The sequence below is a fragment of the Xyrauchen texanus genome, chromosome 24 (genome assembly GCF_025860055.1).
Source record: "Xyrauchen texanus isolate HMW12.3.18 chromosome 24, RBS_HiC_50CHRs, whole genome shotgun sequence".
Classification (NCBI taxonomy): Eukaryota; Metazoa; Chordata; class Actinopteri; order Cypriniformes; family Catostomidae; genus Xyrauchen; species Xyrauchen texanus.
The window spans coordinates 32,855,188-32,876,609 of NC_068299.1; the positions used below are offsets into that span (position 1 = coordinate 32,855,188).

General features: G+C 38.9%; 1 protein-coding gene and 1 pseudogene across 5 annotated transcripts in view; one reads left to right on the forward strand and one right to left on the reverse strand.

The window, feature by feature from the left end:
* The first annotated feature begins 8,932 nt into the window (after positions 1-8,932).
* On the forward strand, positions 8,933-9,524 carry LOC127617759 (peripherin-2-like; annotated as a pseudogene).
* A 4,425-nt stretch (positions 9,525-13,949) lies between these two features.
* The window catches only part of LOC127618205 (E3 ubiquitin-protein ligase UBR2-like), a 56,102-nt gene continuing 48,629 nt past the window's right edge, over positions 13,950-21,422 (reverse strand). For 3 of the 5 annotated variants that reach the window (XM_052090523.1, XM_052090521.1, XM_052090522.1), the window contains exons 40-47: positions 21,281-21,377; positions 21,009-21,154; positions 20,527-20,635; positions 18,030-18,086; positions 17,858-17,935; positions 17,573-17,743; positions 15,561-15,662; positions 13,950-15,464 (exon numbers count right to left, since the gene is read on the reverse strand). In XM_052090523.1, the coding sequence (XP_051946483.1) occupies positions 15,323-15,464; positions 15,561-15,662; positions 17,573-17,743; positions 17,858-17,935; positions 18,030-18,086; positions 20,527-20,635; positions 21,009-21,154; positions 21,281-21,377 (902 nt within the window). In that variant the 3' untranslated portion in view covers positions 13,950-15,322. The remainder of the gene's footprint in view (positions 15,465-15,560; positions 15,663-17,572; positions 17,744-17,857; positions 17,936-18,029; positions 18,087-20,526; positions 20,636-21,008; positions 21,155-21,280; positions 21,378-21,422) is intronic. The other 2 variants (XM_052090524.1, XM_052090525.1) reach the window with 1 other exon arrangement.

Below are 21,422 nucleotides of genomic sequence, written 5' to 3' on the forward strand. Positions count from 1 at the left end.
GTCGAAGGCTCATTGATGTGCATGGGGAGTGAAGGCAAGCACATCTGGTCTGATCTTAAAGAAGAGCTACTGTAGCACAAATTTCTGAAAATCTTAAATGCTGGCCATGATAGAAAGGTGTCAGAACACACAGTGCATCGCAGATTGCTGCTTATGGGGCTGCGTAGTCGCAGACCAGTCAGAGTGCCCATGCTGACCCCTGTCCACTGCCGAAAGTGCCTACAATGGGCACATAAGCATCAGAACTAGACCATAGAGCAATGGATGAAGGTGGTCTGGTCTGATGAGTCACGATTTCTTTTAGATCATGTGGACGGCTGGTTGCGTATGTGTCATTTACCTGAGGAAGTGATGGCAGCAGGATGCACCATGGGAAGAAGTCAGGCCAGCGGAGGCAGTATGATGCTCTGGGCAATGTTCTGCTGGGAAACCTTGGGTCCTGCATTCATGTGGATGTTACTTTGACACATACCACCTACCTAAAGATCATTGCAGACCATGGAGGCCCAACCTCGCAACTTACAGGACTTAAAGGATCTCCTAACGTCTTGGTGTCAGGTACCACAGGACACCTTCAGAGGTCTTGTGGAGTCCATGCCTTCATGGGTCAGAGGTGTTTTGGTGGCACAAGAGGGACTTACACAATATTAGGCAGGTGATACATTCAAATAAATGGCAAGAAAGCACTGTTCTTTTCAGTTGAAAGATATTTTTCTGACATCTAATTTTTTTATTTCTTTGATTATTGTATAGGCTTATACATGGTCAGGATGGATGGATGGATGGATGGATGGCAACATTATGAAAAAACCTAAAGAGATGATATTGTTATTGTGTGTATGGTTTCTTGTACAATATACTTTGAAAGGCTGAATGTGTTTGTGTGTGCAATAAAACTAAAATGGCAACAGAATTGTGATTTTTTGCTTATTTTATAACATAGATAATGACTTGTAACTCTGACTTGTATGCAGTTATTGGCGACTCGACTTGGACTTGACTTGGACTTGAGCAGTGAGGACTCCACTCGGACTCGAGATCTAGGGGCTTGACTAGAACACTGAAGTCAGCTGTTATGTGTAGTTTTTTTTTCCAGGTTTTAATTGAAAAAAAACAGGCATTTAATTAAAAATAGGTATTTTATTTATTTAATTGGTCTATGTGGCACTTCTGCTACACTATGCCCTTTACATTTGATCAGGGACCTCAAAATAGTGCAGAATCTTTATCTTGTTTTAATTTTTTTAAATCCTAAAAGTTAGGATTTTCCCATTTTAAATCGGGGAAAGCCCTGATATTTAATGTGTTCTCAGACATTTGGACCCCACTGTATATTAGCCTACTATATAAAATATTTTTTGTAAAAGACAAAAGAAAAGATTCAAAAAAATTAAGGAATTGAACTAACACATAGTTACTGTATAGCCATACACAAAAACACTAGTAGAATATGAATGAAAATGAATGAATAGAGAGTGATAGGTTGTTATACTGTAGATGATGAAGAAGAGGAAAGGGTGGGAAGGGGATAGATAAATAACTTCAGTACCTTCTGCAGGGACACAAACTACCATCCTGTAAAAATAAATCACACATCTGCTTCCAATGAGGTCCTGCCATATTAATGTCCCTAAGCTTATGGTATTCTTGTAATGGCCCCCTCTCTACTTCATGTCCAGGGCACAACATGCACGTCACCAACCCTACTCTTCCCCTTCCTCTGTCTGTTCATCATTAACATTAACTATTCTTTCTTTCTTTCTTTCTTTATTTCTTTCAAAAACATGATTTGGTCAATCATGCCATCCAGTGGTATAATATTTCTGGTTTATTGACCACACATCTGTGGATTAAGTGATATCAGACCAGACATCTGGGTATTGCTCTCTGATCCCTACAAGTAAACGTATAAATTTTTTTTTACTCAAATCAAAATGTTATGTCCTTTAATCCATTTCTTTAGCAAGTAGTCTTGTAATAAGCTGGATAATGAGCAGTCAAATTGTCATTTTTGATAAATAAACACCAACAGGTTCTTCAGAACTCTGATGCAAACCTGAGATCGTTTCTTGAGACTCTGCAGTCCTGCAGTCTCTTTCCTCTATAATGTAAATCAATATTTCAAGTTAAATTATTTATTTATTAGGCAGTGTGCCTGATCAACCCATCTGGGTTTATTTTGTGATAAGGACCAGCTGACTGTACATTATATCTTGCTTGTTAAACAACTCCCTGGAATCATTGATTGTAATTGGTCAATCGTAGCATTCAGTGGTCAAATATTTTTGAGTAATGTTGCTAAGCTCTGTAATTGACCATTGTCCCATACATTGATTTCCTACAGAGATACATAGTTTCACATTAAGGGCTTTGTAACTACTAGTTAGTTTGTAACTAAGTCAGTGCTTAATTTGGCTGCACCACCTGTTTTTAAGGCAAGACTTAACTAGTAGGTTGTAAACTCTCCATAAAGTAATGCGTTGTCGCATAATATGATGTTTACCTGTATTGATCCAATAAGCATCCTCCAAATTTGTACACAGAAGTATTAAAAAGCCGTGCATTTCAGTTTTATGTCATTACGGTTGATATTCAAACCTTGTAACCTGTAACTGTCAGCTGTAATACATTAAATCAACATTAAAATACGATACGTAATACAAGTAGCTACATTTGATAAGTAGTATGTTTGCCCTATAAATAAAAACTAATACAACAGGCTGGAAAAATAGACTTTTATTCAAATTAAATATCTTAAATATTTTGTATATGTTGAAGGCACCGGGTGACGCATCCTGAAAACGGCACGGTTAGAATGGTTTCATGCTGAAGAGCCACTTAAAAGAGTGTTAGAGCATGAAACTCCGTTACTCCTGGTCGGAGGCGTACGTAAACATTTAGTTTATACGTAGTGTTACATCCTACCTAAATTTAATAGTGCAATGCTCAAATATTTAGTAGTGCGTAAATTGTTACTTAGTGCCCATTTACACCACAACTAGGCTAAGTTGTAACATACGTATAGATGGTGCAACCAGCCCCTGGTCCTTATGACAAAATTAACCCATTCCGGGTGATAAAACACCCCAGTTAGGATCCATACAAAAATAAACATGAAGAGTATGTGTAGAAATAATGAGGTAGATTGAGCTAGCAGAACAATTTTAAAAAGCTCATAAAAGCTAAAATTTTAGTGTAGCTTTTATTCAGAAATTAAAGTAGGTTCTCATTACATGATGATTGTGGGTAAATGCATTTCCCCAATCTGTTCTTAGCTCACAGAATTATCTCCTGGACACCAAGCCAGAGCAAAGAACCCACATGTGGCCCTTGTTAAAGAACACAAGAACAGAAAGAATGGACACTGGTCTTTAAAGTGAGCATGAAACTGAACTGTGTAGCTAATTATCTGCAGACAACCTGAAAGAGCTTGTTTATTTATTTGAGAAAGATTGGTGTCCTACAAGGCAGATGCAGATATATGGTCCTCTCGCAGAGGGAGGCCTTGAAGAACTAAACTGTAGTTCCATCCAACTGAACTCAAACTACCCAGAGCCTATACAGAAACAGAGGAATTTAAAATGTTGTCCTTTTTATTATTTTGTTTATTATTTAACTTTATTGTTATTTTGTTGTGAATGTATTATTCATTCTCTGTTCATTTTAAATTATGGAGTAGGGTGATTCTTTTAAGTATTGCAAAAGCATACTGTTTAATTTACTGCAAACATAAATGTAAAAAAAAATAAAAAATCATAGTTTATAATTTTTTCTATTACATACAATATACAGTATATATACTGTAGTCATCACAACTACAGTCATCACAACCATACTTAAAGAACTCTCTTCTGAATGAAGAGCAGATTACAACAATGTACAGAGAGACAGCGTTATTGTGTGTCTTGGCATTTATCAAGTCAGACTGAACATTAATTTTCTTGATAAAACAATATGATCGTGTCTGATAACATGTGCATGTAAAATGGCTAGAAATAGCATTTTAGCTTAGCATAAAGCTGACAATTTACACAAGGTTTATTTCTATTTCTTCTGCTCCAAACGTACTTCTCTGTCTGCTCGTATGAATGTAACACATCATAAAAAAGTGTTTCACCGCTGTTCAAATGCACTTTGGATCGCATCATTTATATGTATAAATGTTTTCCATCTGAAAGGGCTAAATATTAAATGAAACAAATGACAATAAAATTCAAAGTAATCTCTTCAGTTATCAAAAATACTTTTTGAATGTAATCCCGTCACATGTATTCCGTTACTCCCCAACCCTGTCCATAATGCATTGATCAACTGAAATAAGGAAACTTCTCCATACATACACATAATTACAAACAATAATACAGATACATACTTCAGTCTCAATGAAACAAGCTTTTCATGCTTTCAGTTCCTGAGGCAGATGCATTGCGTGCCTAACATCCAGGGCCTTCGTGTCACTCTAAATGGATCGGACAGTAATTCACCCAAATCCTATCGCTACCTCTAATCTTATCACATGTGACCACCGCACGCTAATTACAGTGGTGATGCCCAGCCATTCGGTTCTAGTCTAGAGCAACTCTGCCAATCAACCAATTAGCCCACACTTCACCCTTACCCAACAGAAGGGTCAGTTGGTCTCATGAAAGACCCTATAATACTCAATCAAACAAATACTTAAATACTTAATCAGAAGTCCTACTTTTCACTATTGCCTCTCAGCCAGCATGTTTACTGTAGTTATTTGATTAGGCTTAGGCAGAATGACAAAGGACTTAAAGTTCACTACTAATTCTAAGACCTTGTGATTGCTACAAATAGGGTTAGCTACAAACACAGAAAGTTGATTTGCTTCTCATGGTAATTCTGAAATTAGCTAATTGTTCTTGGAGAAAGTACACAGGATTGCCTCTTGGGAAAAATCGGCATGGATATTTGAACAGCTGCCTGGAAAATTCTGTCGTCCAGTAAATTGTTGAAGAACAACACACTGGCTCTGTTCCAAAACCTAGTGAGTGCCTACTTTAAAAAGTTAGGCTAAGTTTAACTTCATTAATGCAACCTACAAATTAATTCCACAATGCAATACGATGAACAAAATGTTGATTATAAATAAAACTATTTCATTAGATACTGAAAAGTATCTATAAAATAATTCAGTGCAATTACAAATGCATAATTTCTCCCAATATTTTTGTGTGCTTCTCTTTGTGTAGTTACCGTTATGCCCGTCACATGTTCATTAAAAATCAACTGTGCGTCAAGTGACGTAGAGGATTGCTGCCTATGTAGAGCATTTCAAAACAGTCACTTATGAGCTGCCTTAAGAGACAGCTGCCTATGTAGGCAGTAGGTAATGAGACAGCACACTAGGGGGGCGAATTCAATAAACGTTGGCCTCTTGTGTGCCTCTTTTGCATGTGGTTTTTCAGTGCAAAAATCTGTGTTGTACTCACTAACCACCAGCAATCAAGTTGTACAAGCCACAATTAGAGCTGAATGCCGAGTATTTAAATTAAGCATTTTTCATTCTCCTTTCTATGTACATTAGGCCTATTATAGATTGCACTTTATTCACTTAACTATGGGATATTTTCTCGGTGCAATTACAGTAATGTTGCGCAGGGACATGCACAGACATTTTGGCGGGCACTTCTTATAATTATTATTATTATTTTTTTTAACAAAACATTAAAGATATTAACACAACTCTGACTTCCTTACCAATTTATTTGAATTCCCTCACACTCACGCAATTGTTCCATACTCAACAGATTTCTACAAAATAATCACTTCTTTAGTATTCACTAGGTTTATCACAACAGCAAAGGAATCTATGCCACAATGTGCATATTTTCTATGCTTCTAGTTTCAAGTATATATTTAGAATAAATGACTGCACCAAGGAGAGGGACATAGTTTCACTAATAATTTGTTTATTTTGCACAAGGCAATAAATCCTTTTTTTGGTGTTATTGGAATACATAACACTTCAAAATCAACAAAAATCTTCACACTAAACTGAAAAAGGCTGTTGCTGATATTTTGTTAATTTTACAGGACAAAACATCAAAAATAATGAAAAAACACGGCAAAAAATGATTGACAAAATACAAAAATACAGCAACTTAACTGAAATTATTACCAAAAAAGGTCTTGAACTTTGAAATAATATAATTATTTAATTTATCCTATTCACCTGTGTGTGCTGCACTGCTGCACGGAGACACGGGGGGAGGGAGGGAGACAGAGAGAGAGAGAGAGAGAGAGAGAGAGAGAGAGAGAGAGAGAGGGAGGGAGGGAGGGCGGGTATCGGAACTCGACAAAGTTTTATCTCCTGACCTGATATTTTGATTTGTAATTCAATAAATATATTAGTTTGACAGGGAAGCTGTGCATAAACAGGAGATATATATATATATATATATATATATATATATATATACACATATATTCATTTATTAAAAAAAGAAAGAAAAAAAAAACGCAACCCAGAAAAAAGGGCACTTTCTCTCGAGGAAGAAAAAGGGCAGGTGCTCAAGCCCACTTTGATGTCTATATGTGCACGTGCATGATGTTGTGGTATTACTGCTCCCAGAAAGCAGGCATGTAAATGAAATTTTCTTAAAATAAGGCATAGCTGTACATTTCCTAGTGGTGATGGCAGCAGTTATTAATCAAGTGATGGAGAAAAGCATTTTAACCAGATAAATGTCCAGCAAGGCTGGGACAAAGTGGGGCCTGGAACCAGATGGCATAACCCTAAATAAACCACAGCCAAAGGCACTATCTATAGTGGGCATACTGATCTTACAAGCTCTAGTGGATCTTGCATGTGGATAGTGATGTTAACACTTTGTGTTTCTATAACCCCCTTCCATCATGTAAAAGGAAATCACTTGTACCAAAAGAACCAAGGCAATTGTGCTCGAGAAGGGAAAGTTTGTGGACAAAGCACTGAAGTTGCTAAGGGAGGCTTGACAAAGGGAAAGTATTGTTCGATTACATGGCTGGGCAATATGAATATTAGAGCTTCTTGTGAAGTTGGACAATAGTCAGTCACACATCAGTCTGGTTTCCCTGGCCTGTCAGTGCCCTGCCGATTATTGAGCAAAGGACATTCATATGGCCTAAGAAATAATCTTTACCCTGGCCTGCTGAAAAGACCATTGTATGTTCTGGTCCCCCAGCAAAGAATGCTGGTTTGCTGGTGTCCCCACCAGGCATTTAAGCTAGTTTAACCAGCTCCATCAGAAAGAACATACTGCACAAAGAGCTTCACCAGCTAGGTTTTGAGGGTGAAAATCATGGCTATGTTGGTCTACCAGATAGACACACATCAAACCTGCAAAAACCAGCCAAGACCAGCATAGGAATCGATGCTGGTTAAGGTGGTGTGAACTTTAACCCTGATTGCAATCTAGAGAAGAAGCCTGGGTATTGATCTGGTCAGAACCTAGATGATGCAATGGCAGCCATGCAGTAGTTCACTAGAATGCTCACCACTCACTGGCTAATCTGGTTATGTATGCTTTAGGGTCAGGATTAGTTACAATAAAAAAAATATTGGTACTTTGCAATGCTGTAACCCCATAATTTATGATTGGGGTAATAGTTCAAGAATTGGCCATTGAAACTTCACCCCCACCCCACTTTTGTTTGTGTAATACTCACAAGACCAGAGACAAACACGCTCTCAAACCTACAGGTTCTCTACTGGAACAGTAATTCTTCCTTGGGCATCAGTAACCAAGAGAAATGCTTCACCACCACATACTTGGTTCAGTAAAAGTATAATAATTGTATTTATATTTAAAACACTGAGGGGAGCAGCAGGTCAAAAATAAAAAATACAAGCTTTTAGACTGAAAGCACATCAACACACAAATAAATATTTTCAGCTGGGGTTTCAATGTCCTTTTGTCCCAAATTCATTCCATTAGTAATTCATATAAACATCCCCAATACACACAAATCCAATACATACTAAATAACACACAAATATCAATAAATGCCCCACAATAAATGCACACCAAAACAAATATTAAAAGTACACACCATTGATACCAATCAAGCTAAATACATAGCTGTCGATTAGCTACAGTAGCTGATGTATGTGAGATAAATAACCTGCCTTCATACCCCCCACTCAAACACACACACTCACACACACACTCTCCCTCTCTCTCTCTCTCTCTCTCACACTCACACACACATTCTCTCTCACACACACACACACACACATTCTCTCTCACACACACACTCTCTCTCTCTCTCTCTCTCTCTCTCTCTCTCTCACACACACACACACACTCTCACACACACACTCTTACAACATACAAACACACACTACAAGTGCCGGGGGTCACTAGTCATCAACTTTCACAGTTAGACCCAGCCTCCCGTTGAAAAGGAATCCAAACAAGTCAAAGTTATTTCAGAGGCTTAAGTACCCTACATACTGCTGGCTTCCTCACCTGCTACAGGACTTGAAGAAACTTTCAAGCACATTAATCAAATGAGCAACAGGTGTGTGACCTCATTCCCCTCCAACGACAGACAGGGTGGGAATGCTGTAAATACTGACATTGCCCATCCTTTTTTTTTTTTATTTAACAGCTTATATTTGCGTAGAAACAAAACAATTTCCCCTTTTTCTACACCTCCCCCTTCTTTTAACTGACCTTTTGACATGACCATTTAGAAGAAAGCATTGATCTAAAGACTGTGCAAGCACAACCCAGCAATCCACAGCAGATAAGAGAGGAAACTGAGGAAAGTAACCAATTACAGAGTAAGATAGTTTTCAGGATTTCAGCAAAGGGTGATCAAATTCTACAATAACAGGCAATCATATTGAAAAAGAAAATAGTCTGATATTAAAGTGATTCTATTAGATATCGTGTGACTTATTAGATATCGTGAACAAAACATGGCTGTGATGCCCATAAAATTCAAGTGATTCAAGCTGGCCCAAGGACTGTGGCTCCTGTACTGGCCCTCTGTGATGGCCGGGAACCTCAACTTTAGCATGGGGAAAGTATGAAGACATGATTGAGCTATGCAAGAGGAGCGAGATGATGGACAACAGTGAGAGCCATTATGTGTCCAACATCCTCATCCTGATGGGACTGGTGACCTGTGGTTTGAATGCTTTTGATGGCAAATGTGCCATGACTCCCTCAACTCTGTCAAGTGAAAACCCATGTTGAAGAACTACATGAGTGGATTTGTGGTTTTCTATATCCCCCTATTCGTCACATCTCTGTTGTGTTTCTTGATGCAGAACTCACTGCACTTCACCCAAGCCAAAGGCCTGAATAATGAAATGAAGTACTACGAAGACACCGCCAGGACGATGCTTAATGTAGAGAACACTGGATATGACCCAGATTGAGTTCTGCTGCAGTGGTATCCACAACTACAATGATTGGTTCGAGATCCAGTGGATCAGCAACCACTACCTAGACTTCAGCAATGACGATGTTAAAGAGTGCTGTGAGGTTTTTTGTCCAAGTAAATAAGTAAAAAGCATGAAATACCATATTAGATAATTAGAGGTGGAGTATGATCTAAGGTGAATGGATTCAGGAAAACATAATTTATGTGATTTCTTGTTCAGATATTGTCTTGTGATGAACCTGGATTTCTGATTAAAGAGGTAAAATCATCTGTAAAATCTTAAGCCACTATCTTATCAGGGGCTCATTGAATGATGGATTGCCAAATTAATGATGAGGTGTTGTTGACAAGACCAAAGGTTTTGACCCGTATATTTCCAGTTTATTTTTCGGTTGAGTGAATGTTTAACCCAACAGCCTCACATCCATTCATGTACTACTCGTTGTCATATATTTTACGATAAAGCTGCATTAGACACTATAGACAAAAAATTACTTCTCTTGAAGGTATCACACGGCAGCTTCCAACTGGCAGCAGAGGAAAATTTGTTTTTGTAAGTGTCCAAATGTTTCTGTAACAAAGGAACATCTTTTTTACCATGTTCACCATCAATGTATGTTGTTCTTGGGCTAAATATCTGCCTCACAAGTTGAAGAAATGTGAATACAGGTTTTCTGCCTCAACACTGCACTGTTTAAGTGTGCGATACAGTTTTAGGATGGTTCACAGATGAAAATATTTGAAAACGCCTCAGGTGTGATGACTGAGGAAGCACCAACAGACAGCGTCTGTCAGAAAGATAGATCAATCGCTGTAGCGATCAGAGAGTCCCGCTTCCCTCGTATATATATAAATATATCGCTGCAGCCCGCTGCTCTGCCATTCTCAGCATATTTCTTCGCTAGTCTGCAATAAGGGTGGTGAGATGAAATACCTCACTTCTGTTATCAGAAAACCGGTGTTACGGAAGTAAACTAACATTCTTGAATGGGTTCAGGAAGGCAAGGAGGCGGCGGGAACTGGCAAAACATTCAACAGATCTTTAATGACAATGAAATTAACTTAAAACAACAATAAACACACAGACGCACACACACAGCAATCACGTGTCTCTCTCTCTCAAACTGGCATCTCTGGCTGCCTTTATCTCTCTCTCCTGCTGATTCATTGACTCAGTGCTGGCCATGCACCCTCACAGCCTGGCCACGCCCTCCTCCTCGTCACACTCCTCCACCACCCGATTCAGGCCAGAGTGCCATCCGGACTGGCCTACTCCCACCCAATCTCTGGAGGGTAGACCCTGCTCTTGCGGACATTCTGCCAGCCGATGGTCCACCCCGCCTCCAGGGAACCTGGGGAAAGATGAGGGAAGGACAAGGGGAGAGGGAAAGGACAAGTGGGTGAGACACAGAGAGAGAGAGCGAGAGAGGAGAAAAAAACTTGCTTGCGGTCCCTGGACATGCCGTTGCCTGATGCCTCAGCCACTCCTCCGCCCTCTGGCGGATGACAGACCCTCTTCCCTGAGTGGACGGCAGTGAATCCTCCAACAACTCCACAACAGCACATCCTTCCTGCTTCCCGGTTTTCTTCATCCCTCTCCCGGTTGATAGAACCGATTCTGCGCAGGACGTGCACCCTCATGGCCCGGCCATGCCCTCCTCCACTACCCGATTCAGGCTGGGGGAAACCACCAGCTTGATGTACTCCTCTCCCTTCCTGGAGGGGAAGTGTTGCCCTTCCGGCTGTCCTTCTGCCAACCGGTCTTCCCCGCCTCTTTGGACACTGGAAGAGACGAGGGGAGGGAGAGGGGAGAAAAGGAAAGAGTGGGGGAAAGACAGAAAAAGAGAGTAGAGAGAGAGAAAAAAAACCACTCCTGACCCCAACTGTGCCACCATTCGGTCCTCGGCCAGCGGTCCTCTGCGATGCCTTGTGATGGCACTGGACATCGCCTCCTGGCGGACAGCAGCAAGTGCATCGACCTCCTAGTGGATGTTGGAATATTGATCTGTCTGTCAATATCCCAACAAGAGTGTGAATCCTTGATGGATATCCACTAGCTACATGTGCACATGAGGGGTCCGTCCCTTCACCCTGTGCTCTCCGGTGTTGTAACAGTGGCCATTACTCCACTTCTTTCACCCTCTTCATTCTGTAAACTAAATAAACATGCTTGGGTGAGAGTGAAAATATATTCACAAGAATGAAAAATTGCCTTGACATGGTTGTTTACACTCGAGAATGAAAACACCCAGCAAAACAGCTAATACCGCTCTTCTGTACACTGTTGAGTGATAAATCCAATGTGTCTGATGAGTGCAGCTTCCACAAACTTCACAGGTAAGAGAACAAGTGTTCTATACGAAGGAGGCGGTACTCCCTGATCGCTACAGCGACTGCTCTGTCTTTCTGACAGACATTGTCTATTGGTGCTTCCTCAATTAGTCCCTTAATGCGTTCCCTTAATGAGATACCAAACAAATGTTAGAAAGAAAACCATTTAACACTTATTTGACCATCTTGGTGTAGTGCAATATCAAGACAGTCATCTCGTTTTCTATCAACTGCATGAAAATAAATATATCGCGACAATGGATGGTTAAAGAGTAAAAAAGGAAATAACAATCAAACTTCAGTATGCAAACAAATGCAGTTTAAGAAAAACAGATATAGCACACTTTTTTTTTCTTTCCTGAAATTATTATAAAATTATCATTAATGCTTGCAGGCACTGCAAAAACTAGATTTATACTAGAGTTTCCAGAAAAGTTCTGCCACCAAATTTGTGTTGTTTCCCTCAGCCACGGTAAAAATCGCTGTAACGCCACACCAAGAGTGGTTCATTTATTTTCTTTTTTAAACGACTGCAAACAGTAATATGATTAAAAACCCACAAATTTTCCGGAAATACTTCCATGTCCACAGTGAGCTTGCTGGACAGTGGCTTTCACTCTGGATTTTATCCTCTTCAGTGTTCCTGGAAGAGTGAGTCTTTGACTAAACTAGGACACATCCGAGAAAAGCTGTAGCCAGCAAAATGGGTTATTTAGGCCTACTATGAATTAGATTACACATTCACCTACATGAGCATACCTGCTCTGGAACATACAGTAGCCTGCCAGCATTTCAAGCACAATTACCGATGCGTACAAATCCTTTACAACACGCTATAATATATTTGTACTTTTCAGTTGACATTATGATTTAATAAAATTACTTGTCTGCATCTACGCGTCAACCCGGTCAAATTTCCATGACTTAAAAAAAAAAGTCAGAACAAGTATAAATGAAATAAAAACCTCTCTTAATATTATGTTTGTCTGTAGATATTAAAATGTCAACCATTACCAAATCTTGTATAGAAGAATTGATAACTGAACGGTGTGTATTTGTAGAAATACCAGCATTAAACTCTAAGCACCACCTTTTATTTTCATGACCAAAATTAAACAAAAACCGTCCGCCCGGTTACTTTTCTGTCCTATTATACATTCAATTGTTTAAAATGTATTACAAACCAGGGACTAAAAACGGTTCAAGGAACAAAAACAAAATGAAATATTAAGCTAACGTAACTGAAAACCTGAACAAAGTGATTTTCAATTGTTCTGGATTTAAAACTTAATTTTTAAATGCTGGTAACCGGTTAATTTTATTCCAATAATTTTTCATTAAACTAAAGGCCAAAGGGTTGGCAGTACATTTTTGGAACTACACCACTTCATGTTGCCTGACAAAAATGCATTCTGTGAACGAAGACCTTATTTAACAACTATGAATATTTACTACATATATTGTACATGCATGGCTAATCCAGATACAATGAAAACATTATTATTATCACTGAATTATTGTTAGATATGTTTCGACAGAAGTCAAAAGATCTGTAAATAAAATTATTCTTAACTGACTTTAAATGTAAATTCTCTCATCATTTGCACACCCTCATACCATATTTTCTTCAGCAGAACGTCTCAGCTCTGTAGGTCCATGCAATGCAAGTGAACAGGATCCAAAACTTGAAGCTAAAAAAGCTAATAAAAGCAGCATAAACGTAATCCAGAAGACTCCAGTGTTTCAATCTACGTATTCAAAGGCAATATGACAGTTGTGGGTGTTTAACAGATCAAAATTCACTCCTTAAACAACGGCGACTTTTGTTTTTGGCGATTCGCATTCATTGTACATATCAGCACCTACTAGGCAGGGAGATTTTTTAACTATTGATCTGTTTCTAATCACACCTATCATATTGCTTCTGAATATATAAATTAGAACACTTGAGACATATGGATTATGTTTATGCTGCCTTTGTGTGCTTTTTGGAGCTTCAAAGTTCTGGTCACTTGCTTAGAATGGACCTACAGAGCTGAAATATTCTTCTAAAAAATCTTTGTGTTTTGCCGACGAATGTCATACGCATCTGGGATGGCACGAGGGTGAGTAAATTAGAGAATTGTCATTTTCAGGTGAACAATTCTTTCAGCACAAGAATAGTTAACTGGCTTGTTCAACAATGCATTTTACCAACACGTTTCATTTAAACACAGTGTCTTTTTCTTTTTTTTATTTCATTAATGTTTTACAATATAGTACAATGCACCCATTTATACAAGAATTCACATATTAACAAGTCAGTCTGTGATGTGATATACTGCTGCAGCCACTGGAAGTGTCCCAGGAAATATGCTCTCTTAATTGGAAACAGGCATCTTATCTCAATTGAGCGAGGCATGAAAACTTGTATCAGAAAGAAGCAACAGTGTGTTTGTGTGTCTGCATCGCTGATAAAGAAAACTCTCTTGATTAGGACTAAAGCCTCAGTCTAAGGCCACTATAAAGAAAAAAAACAAGCAGTCTAAGGGAGATTGCAGCTTGAAACAGTATTAAGGATATGCAAATCTGCATTAATTACTGCTGCGGTGCAAAAAAAAGGCGCAGCAGTATCAAAACAAACAGAATGTCCAAAATTCACAAGACACGGCACACACATCAAAATCATGTTGACGAGCCACCTCAACTCATGGAAAGCATGTTTCTTTAGATCAAGGTCAAATACAACAAACGCCCTGCATGAAACACATAAATAACACACCACAAAAGAAAGTCGTAAAAACAGACCACCGTAGAAATTCATCAGATTAGAAACATACCAACTAAACACTCAAACACACATTCAAACATAAACCAGGCATTCAAAAGACAAATTCATGTGCTTGCAGACTTTCATCGTATTGGCTTGGCTTGTATTGACATCCAAGAAGCACATTGGGTGGCCTAAATTGATGGTTCACCCTTCAATGAAAATTCGGTCATCGTGTTGTTTCAACCCTGTGTGACTTATTTTCTTCTGTGGAACACAAGTGGTAAGAAAGTCAAAAGGGTTTGAAACAACATAGTTGTTAGTATGTGATGACAGAATTGTCATTTTGAAGTTGACTATCCCTTGAACAGAAATGTATTGCAGCATTTGAGATGATGGGGAGATGGGATGCTGTGTAGCCTGTATGTGGCGCTATACATGTGCTTGACTTAAAGGGAAGCAGCACCATTCAATTCCAAAGTGATTCTTGCAAAACTTAATATATTTGAGCAAACTACCTTTGAAAATAATTTCATATTATTTGGAAAAGACAGAAATTAAATAGCATTCCTATGAAGAGTATCCGAGTTGCAAAAGAACTCATTGCTGAGGTTCAACACCTTGGCTATATATCATTTTTAAATATGCATTTATACCAAATTAAAAAGAAAATAGGGAGAGAAATAAAATAAAGTCATGCATTCATCCACTGTCAGAAAGATGGAGGTGGAGAAAGAGAAAGAGGCCTTGGTGGTGGTGCCTTGGCAACCTCTAGCCGTGCTGTGCGGGTCCCCTGATGAGATATGGGTGGGCGTACGTGTGGAAAAACTTCACAGGACTTCACAGGTGCTGCCAGTCAATGCCCACCAAAGTCTGATTAGCCTCCTGGGCGTGGCCGATCTCCTCTGTGATGCTGTGCTGGCGCCACAGTTTCTGGATCTTTCTGTAGCGCTCTTGGCACAAGTGTAAAGGGTTTCCACGTCTAAGAGAGACAAGACAACAATTGATCTTTTACACCTGTTATGGGTAACTCCATGCTTAAAATATATGTGATGGTGGTTGTGACAGTTTGTTGCACCTGAGCCCTTGGTCTGTTTCCCCATAGTCATCCAGGTATGGGGGAGCGTAAAAACAGCCCTTTGTTTTACCAGCCAGAAACAGAACCTGACTTTCCCGCACCCTGACACACAAACACATAAAGATTAATGTCATGCTGACAATTGTAAAGCAATAAGTCACTCAAGGTTGTGAGTGGCAGTGGAGCTCCTAAACCCATAGACTGTTTAGCGCAAGATATAGCGCTTGTAGTAAAATTAATGGAAGAAAATGGAACAACCAGTATGGTGGGATTAGAAAGGAAGTCCCGCCTTATCAGTAAAGGAACCAATCAGCTTTTAGATACAGCCGTCAGTTACATCAAGAACGTGCATGTGCATTAGCTGGACCAGCCTGAAAAAATAGCATTAAGAGCTGAAGAAGCACAATATATGATACCAGTGTTGTCAGATTTTACTGCTGATTTGAAATATGTTCTTTGATCGGAATCTTGACCAACCTTTTTGGAGATTTCAGTCTTTCCCTGTTCAAGTAAATAGGAGTTGTACTTTTATGCCACTTGTCTCCATAGAAAATAGCATCCCGGGATGGGATGCCAAGATGGCTGCCAAGTGGACAGACTTGCCTTAAAAGGGACTGTGCCTAACAGTTCTACCTTGGTAAGATCCCTGTAACACTCGTGAACATTTGCATCATAATTTATTATGTATATGATAATAATCACAAATAATTGTTCAGTAATGTATTAATAGTTCTTATCCTAAAGCCACATCCACACTAATATATTATATATTGAATACGCATTTGCTACAGTTCTCATCCAAACTAGGAAAGTATTTTCTTTCTTCATAACCGCACATTTTAATACGTTAATAAAATTAAATCTTAAACCAAACAGTGTGGAAGTGGCCTTACTTAGCCTTAGTTCTTTGCCTTTTACAGTTGCCAAGCAAATCAGCAGGCTGGTGCATTTAAGTCAATATGAAATGGCATTCACAACTTGTATACTAATATACAGTACATCACAGTCGGTTCCGATCCTGCAATCTGATTGGCCAAACTGCGTTCCAAGACTGCTGATATACAGTCCAACAGCACTGGGACGCTTCACTATTTGTATCACTCTGCTTCTGTGTGCTTGTGGTGTTGGAGATTGCATATTTACATGAGTAGGTGGCGACAAATGAGCATATTTTATGTTTGTCAATAATTGACAACTAATTAATTTTATTTTATTTTTTTTAAACAATTTAATTCAGGAGTTGTACACAAACAAATCAATGCATGTGAATGAGAGTGATTTGTTCATGTGAAAAATATTATTTCAAAAACACGGATTCATAACAAATGAAATGTCACTGTAGGTCCATGCATTGTAGAGGGAGTTCTGCTTTATGCGCAATATTATTTAATTGTTTGTTAAAATGGGGTATAAAGGTAATATCACACTCGCAATCATGCTATAGGTCCATATCTCAGTAGGCCTGTGATTATCTGCAGCCTGTGTCCTTGTGCCTACAGCTGAATCATAGCTGTGCTGATATAAGGACCAACAGCACTCTTGCTCATGTGAAATATTTGAGTGAAACAGGAAATTCCACAAGGAAAAAAAAAAATAAAAAAAATGGGGGGCAGGGCTGATTTCAACCATCAGGAATTCAATGGATTGCGAAATGCGAGCGAGCATTAGATACCAGAATGAATAAGACTGTCGAAGGTGAGGGGTTTAAAAGTAACGGAATTATAAAGTAATTCAAGAAAAAGGCAGCTAATTTCAAAGGTTTAAGCAAGTTATTACATTATCAGTAAATACAACTATTTTACTATTTGAATAACACACATCACTGAATCGTTCACAGTAAGACCAGGAACATGCATTAAGAATGTTAATCGGGTCAGGTTTGATTTTATGTTGACTTTACAATGTTACGGCTTCAAAACCTAAAGCCAGAACTAGCATATTGATTATATAACGGTTCACCTACTGTATGTTATTCATAGATTTTAAACACATGCTAGAAAATGTGCACAAACCTGAGGAAGATGCCGACTCCAGCTCCGCATGCAAAAGTGTGCGCTGTGCATGCGCCCACATCCTCCCCCTCCAGCTCAGACTGACAGCAGTAGCTTTGAGAGCACAGCATGGCACCACATACCAGACACAGTGTAGGAGCACGAGACTTATCCCCTCCTGATTTAGGACACCTACACCAGGATCAAGGGAAGACAGGTTGATCATTTCATTCAGAAACTAGAAGTCTGTAGCTGCTATGCTCCCATCTGGAGGTCTTTGTTATTTGTGTGACAGAGGTGACTTACGTGAAGCTGGAGGCCTGGTTAATAAGGGCACTGTAGTCTTCTGGCAGTTCTATCAGATAATTGGACTCTCTGGGAAACCTAGGGCAGGTAATGGAGGGAAGAAAGAAACAGGTGAGCAATTGTGTGCCAGCTGCAATGAACTGAGTGATGAGGGTTTGCAATCAGCACATACCCGATAAGAGCCGCGCGGGTCTGAAGACCCTGCAGCACACCAGGATGAGAGCACCACCTGCAGAGCACAATTAACAGTGATCACAGCATTGTTCATTCAAGAAAGAGCTACACATGCAGAAGTACAGAACAGATGCAGCTAATTATTATGGCACAGTTCTTGTGACAGACATTTTTAATAAACAGAAGGGCTTAACAATGAGGATTTTTTCTTGCCATGCCTAGGGGTGTTGGGGTTGCAACTTATGACCATCACGGTGGTTAAGTGTAAACCACCAGCAGATGAACAGTGCTGTACAGTAGTTTGAGGGTAGTTGCGTTTGTGAGTGATATATTCTCATTGTAAAGTGCTGCGCATAGAGTAAAATATCCGTTTTGGAGTTTTAAGAATCAATATCGATAAAATCAACCAAAGATCGTGGTTGGTTGGAAAATCAATATTTTTGCAGGACTGTAGTGTTACATGCATGAGAGTACCAGTGTGTCAGCGACTGAAACAGACTCAGTTTCAGTCTCTCTTGTGCCTCAGAGCTCTGAATGCACTGAGAAACGCTGTTTTGCACTTATTTACGGTAGACAACCTGCTTCGTCTTTGTTGAACTGTTGGACATGATGTGCATGCACAAATAGTTGCATAAAAATATTGATACAGGGATATAAAGTATCAATATAATATTAATATTGGAACATCCCTAACGATTACCACACCTTAAGACATCGCTCAGGGTTTTATCTCAAGACATTTTCTGGTTTTCATCCCTAAAACACTCGTTAGAGAAACTACTTTCTTCTGCCACAGATTTAGCATCTTGCTTTAATACAGCTCAAGCCTCTGTTACTATTTTGAAAACATCACTTTAGAACTACCATCGGAGGCTTGCGCTGCTGTTAAGCCATTATTGGAGTAACAAGGAAGTGTGTGTGTGCATGTGTGAGCAAGAGAGAGAGAAACCGTGTGGAATTACCTCTCGTGAGCAGTAACATCCCTTTAAATTGCCAAGATATAAGTTTAAAGGAATATTCTGGGTTCAATACAAGTTAAGCTCAAATCAACAGCATTCGTGGTATAATATTATCACAAATTTATTTCCACTCGTCCCTCCTTAAAAATAAAGCAAAAAAAATCGAGGTTACAGTGAGGCACGTACAATGGAAGTGAATGGGGCCAATTTTAGGAGGGTTTAAAAGCAGAAATGTGAAACTTATAATTTTATAAAAGCACTTTCATTAATTCTTCTGTTAAACCTCATGTATTATTTGAGCTATGAAGTTGTTTATGCATGCGTGTGTGTGTGTGTGTGTGCAAAAGAGAGAGGGGAGCACGAGGGTGCTTTCCAGATATTAAAATTTGATAGGGATAATATATAAACTGTTGTATTGATCAAGTCACAGGGGTGTGTTTAATAAACATAACAATTCTCAAGAGCAATTTTTGAAGGGTTTTTTTTGTTATTATTTTATTTCTTAAACAATTATTTTAAGAATATATCATTATATTATTTACAATACACATATTTTAATGATATTTTAGGGGGGGGTCCTTTTCCGCCTATGATTAAAGCTCAGTTTGTTGATCACTGGTGTGTTAGTGTTTAAGCCAATGAATGTATGCGAGCGTGGGAGCGAGTAAGAGAGAGAGAGAGAGAGAGAGAGAGAGAGAGCGCGAGCAAGGGTGCTTTTAAACAGAAATTGAAATCAATTTAGTACATTGTCATACTTATCCGATGTACTTGGCCAATGTCTTTGTTTTAATTGGTTATTTTGCTGTGGTTCCCTGTCTAGCTTTTTGAAATAACTAGAATAATTTGGTAAAGTGATATGGAACCGTTATGTGGTCAAGACCTGGAACAAATTCATAGCCATGTATAAACTGAAAAATAATTGCACATTTTAGAACATCTGTCAACTAATAAGAATCATGCATTCAGCAGACCCGTGGTATAAATTAGATTAATCTGCCATATTACAAAAATATTACAACTAAAAGAACATCTGCACTTCTAATGAATCAAATGCACAGCTAAACTTAAACTTAAGTTGCGTGCAATATGCGTAACTTGTGTTATGAATAGGCCATTGCCGTAACAATACGCTATGTTTCGCAAAATCCTAAAGTCTTTAAAAATGGAAAATGAAGACTACACAACACATTATCAAAAGGATCTAATGCTTCACTACACTCATATGCTATTATTTCAGGTTTTTAGGGTCTTACATAAGTTGATCCATTAATGTGCGCATCGCCATCGGTTGTAACAGCGATCCTCGCAGCCCTAGCAATGCCAACATTTTCACTGGCCAACCACAAAAAGTAATACATTTTATGTTTATCATTATTAGCACATATTTTTTTGTGCCAGAAATCATTTACATGTGTTACAGTAGATGTCAAGTTTTCTTTGAGAGAGAGTCCAAATTCTTTTTTTTAATTTGCAACAATATCTGGAAAGTATACCACTACAGTATAATAAAACTACACAAAACGGTGAGTATGTTACCTCTGCAGCAATGGCTCCATTAGCTCCTGGTTGTTGTTGTAGAGCTGCACTAGGTTAGAGGGCAAACACAGATATCCACACAGAGCCTCCCATTCACCCGCACCAAGAGCTGAACACACAGTCATCATTAAAAACAATACGTAAGAGTAAAGGAACACTTCTAGTCAAACATTTGTAAACACCCACTTGTACTTTATTATTACTTTTACCCCACATTTCAGAGTACTAGTTAAGTCATCAAAACTATGACATAACAAATGCAAGTATGGCAATTACTGCATGTAGTGACCCATACATTTTATACAATCTTATATTTGAGCTTCAATTGTTATTGATCGTTATTAGAAAAAAATAAGCTTTGTAAAGAAAATAATACATAGGCAAGGTACATATTTGTCTGCAAACTAATTTTAAGGACAAAAAAGTTCCACAAGTAAGGGAAAGCAGTATTGGAGTTGTCATCTAATGTGAGAGTGATTTACCGTGTAGCTCAGGTGGTGCTGGAGCTCCGTTCAGATAGTGGAAGAATAGAGCTGCTGCTCTCAGGTAAGGCAGGATTCCTGCTTTCACACAGCGCCACAGATGCCAGCCAGAGCTCACCTCACGCAGCCAACTGAAACACAACCCTCTTAGTGGAGATATTCAAAGTTACACCATTTCAGAATCAACTAGTCAATAGATTGAATGAAGACAATACGCCACAAAACCATGAGCACAAGTCCCAGGTTTCCCTGTGTGGCAGGTGTGTTCTCACCTGCCCAGATGTGTCCTGAGTGTGTTGTAGAGCATACACACACTCTCCTCCTCCTCCCTCTCAGCTCCTGCACTCTCCTGCTCCATCCGCACCTCCTCTGATGATACACACAAGTTAACTTTCATGAACATGATCATCCAAA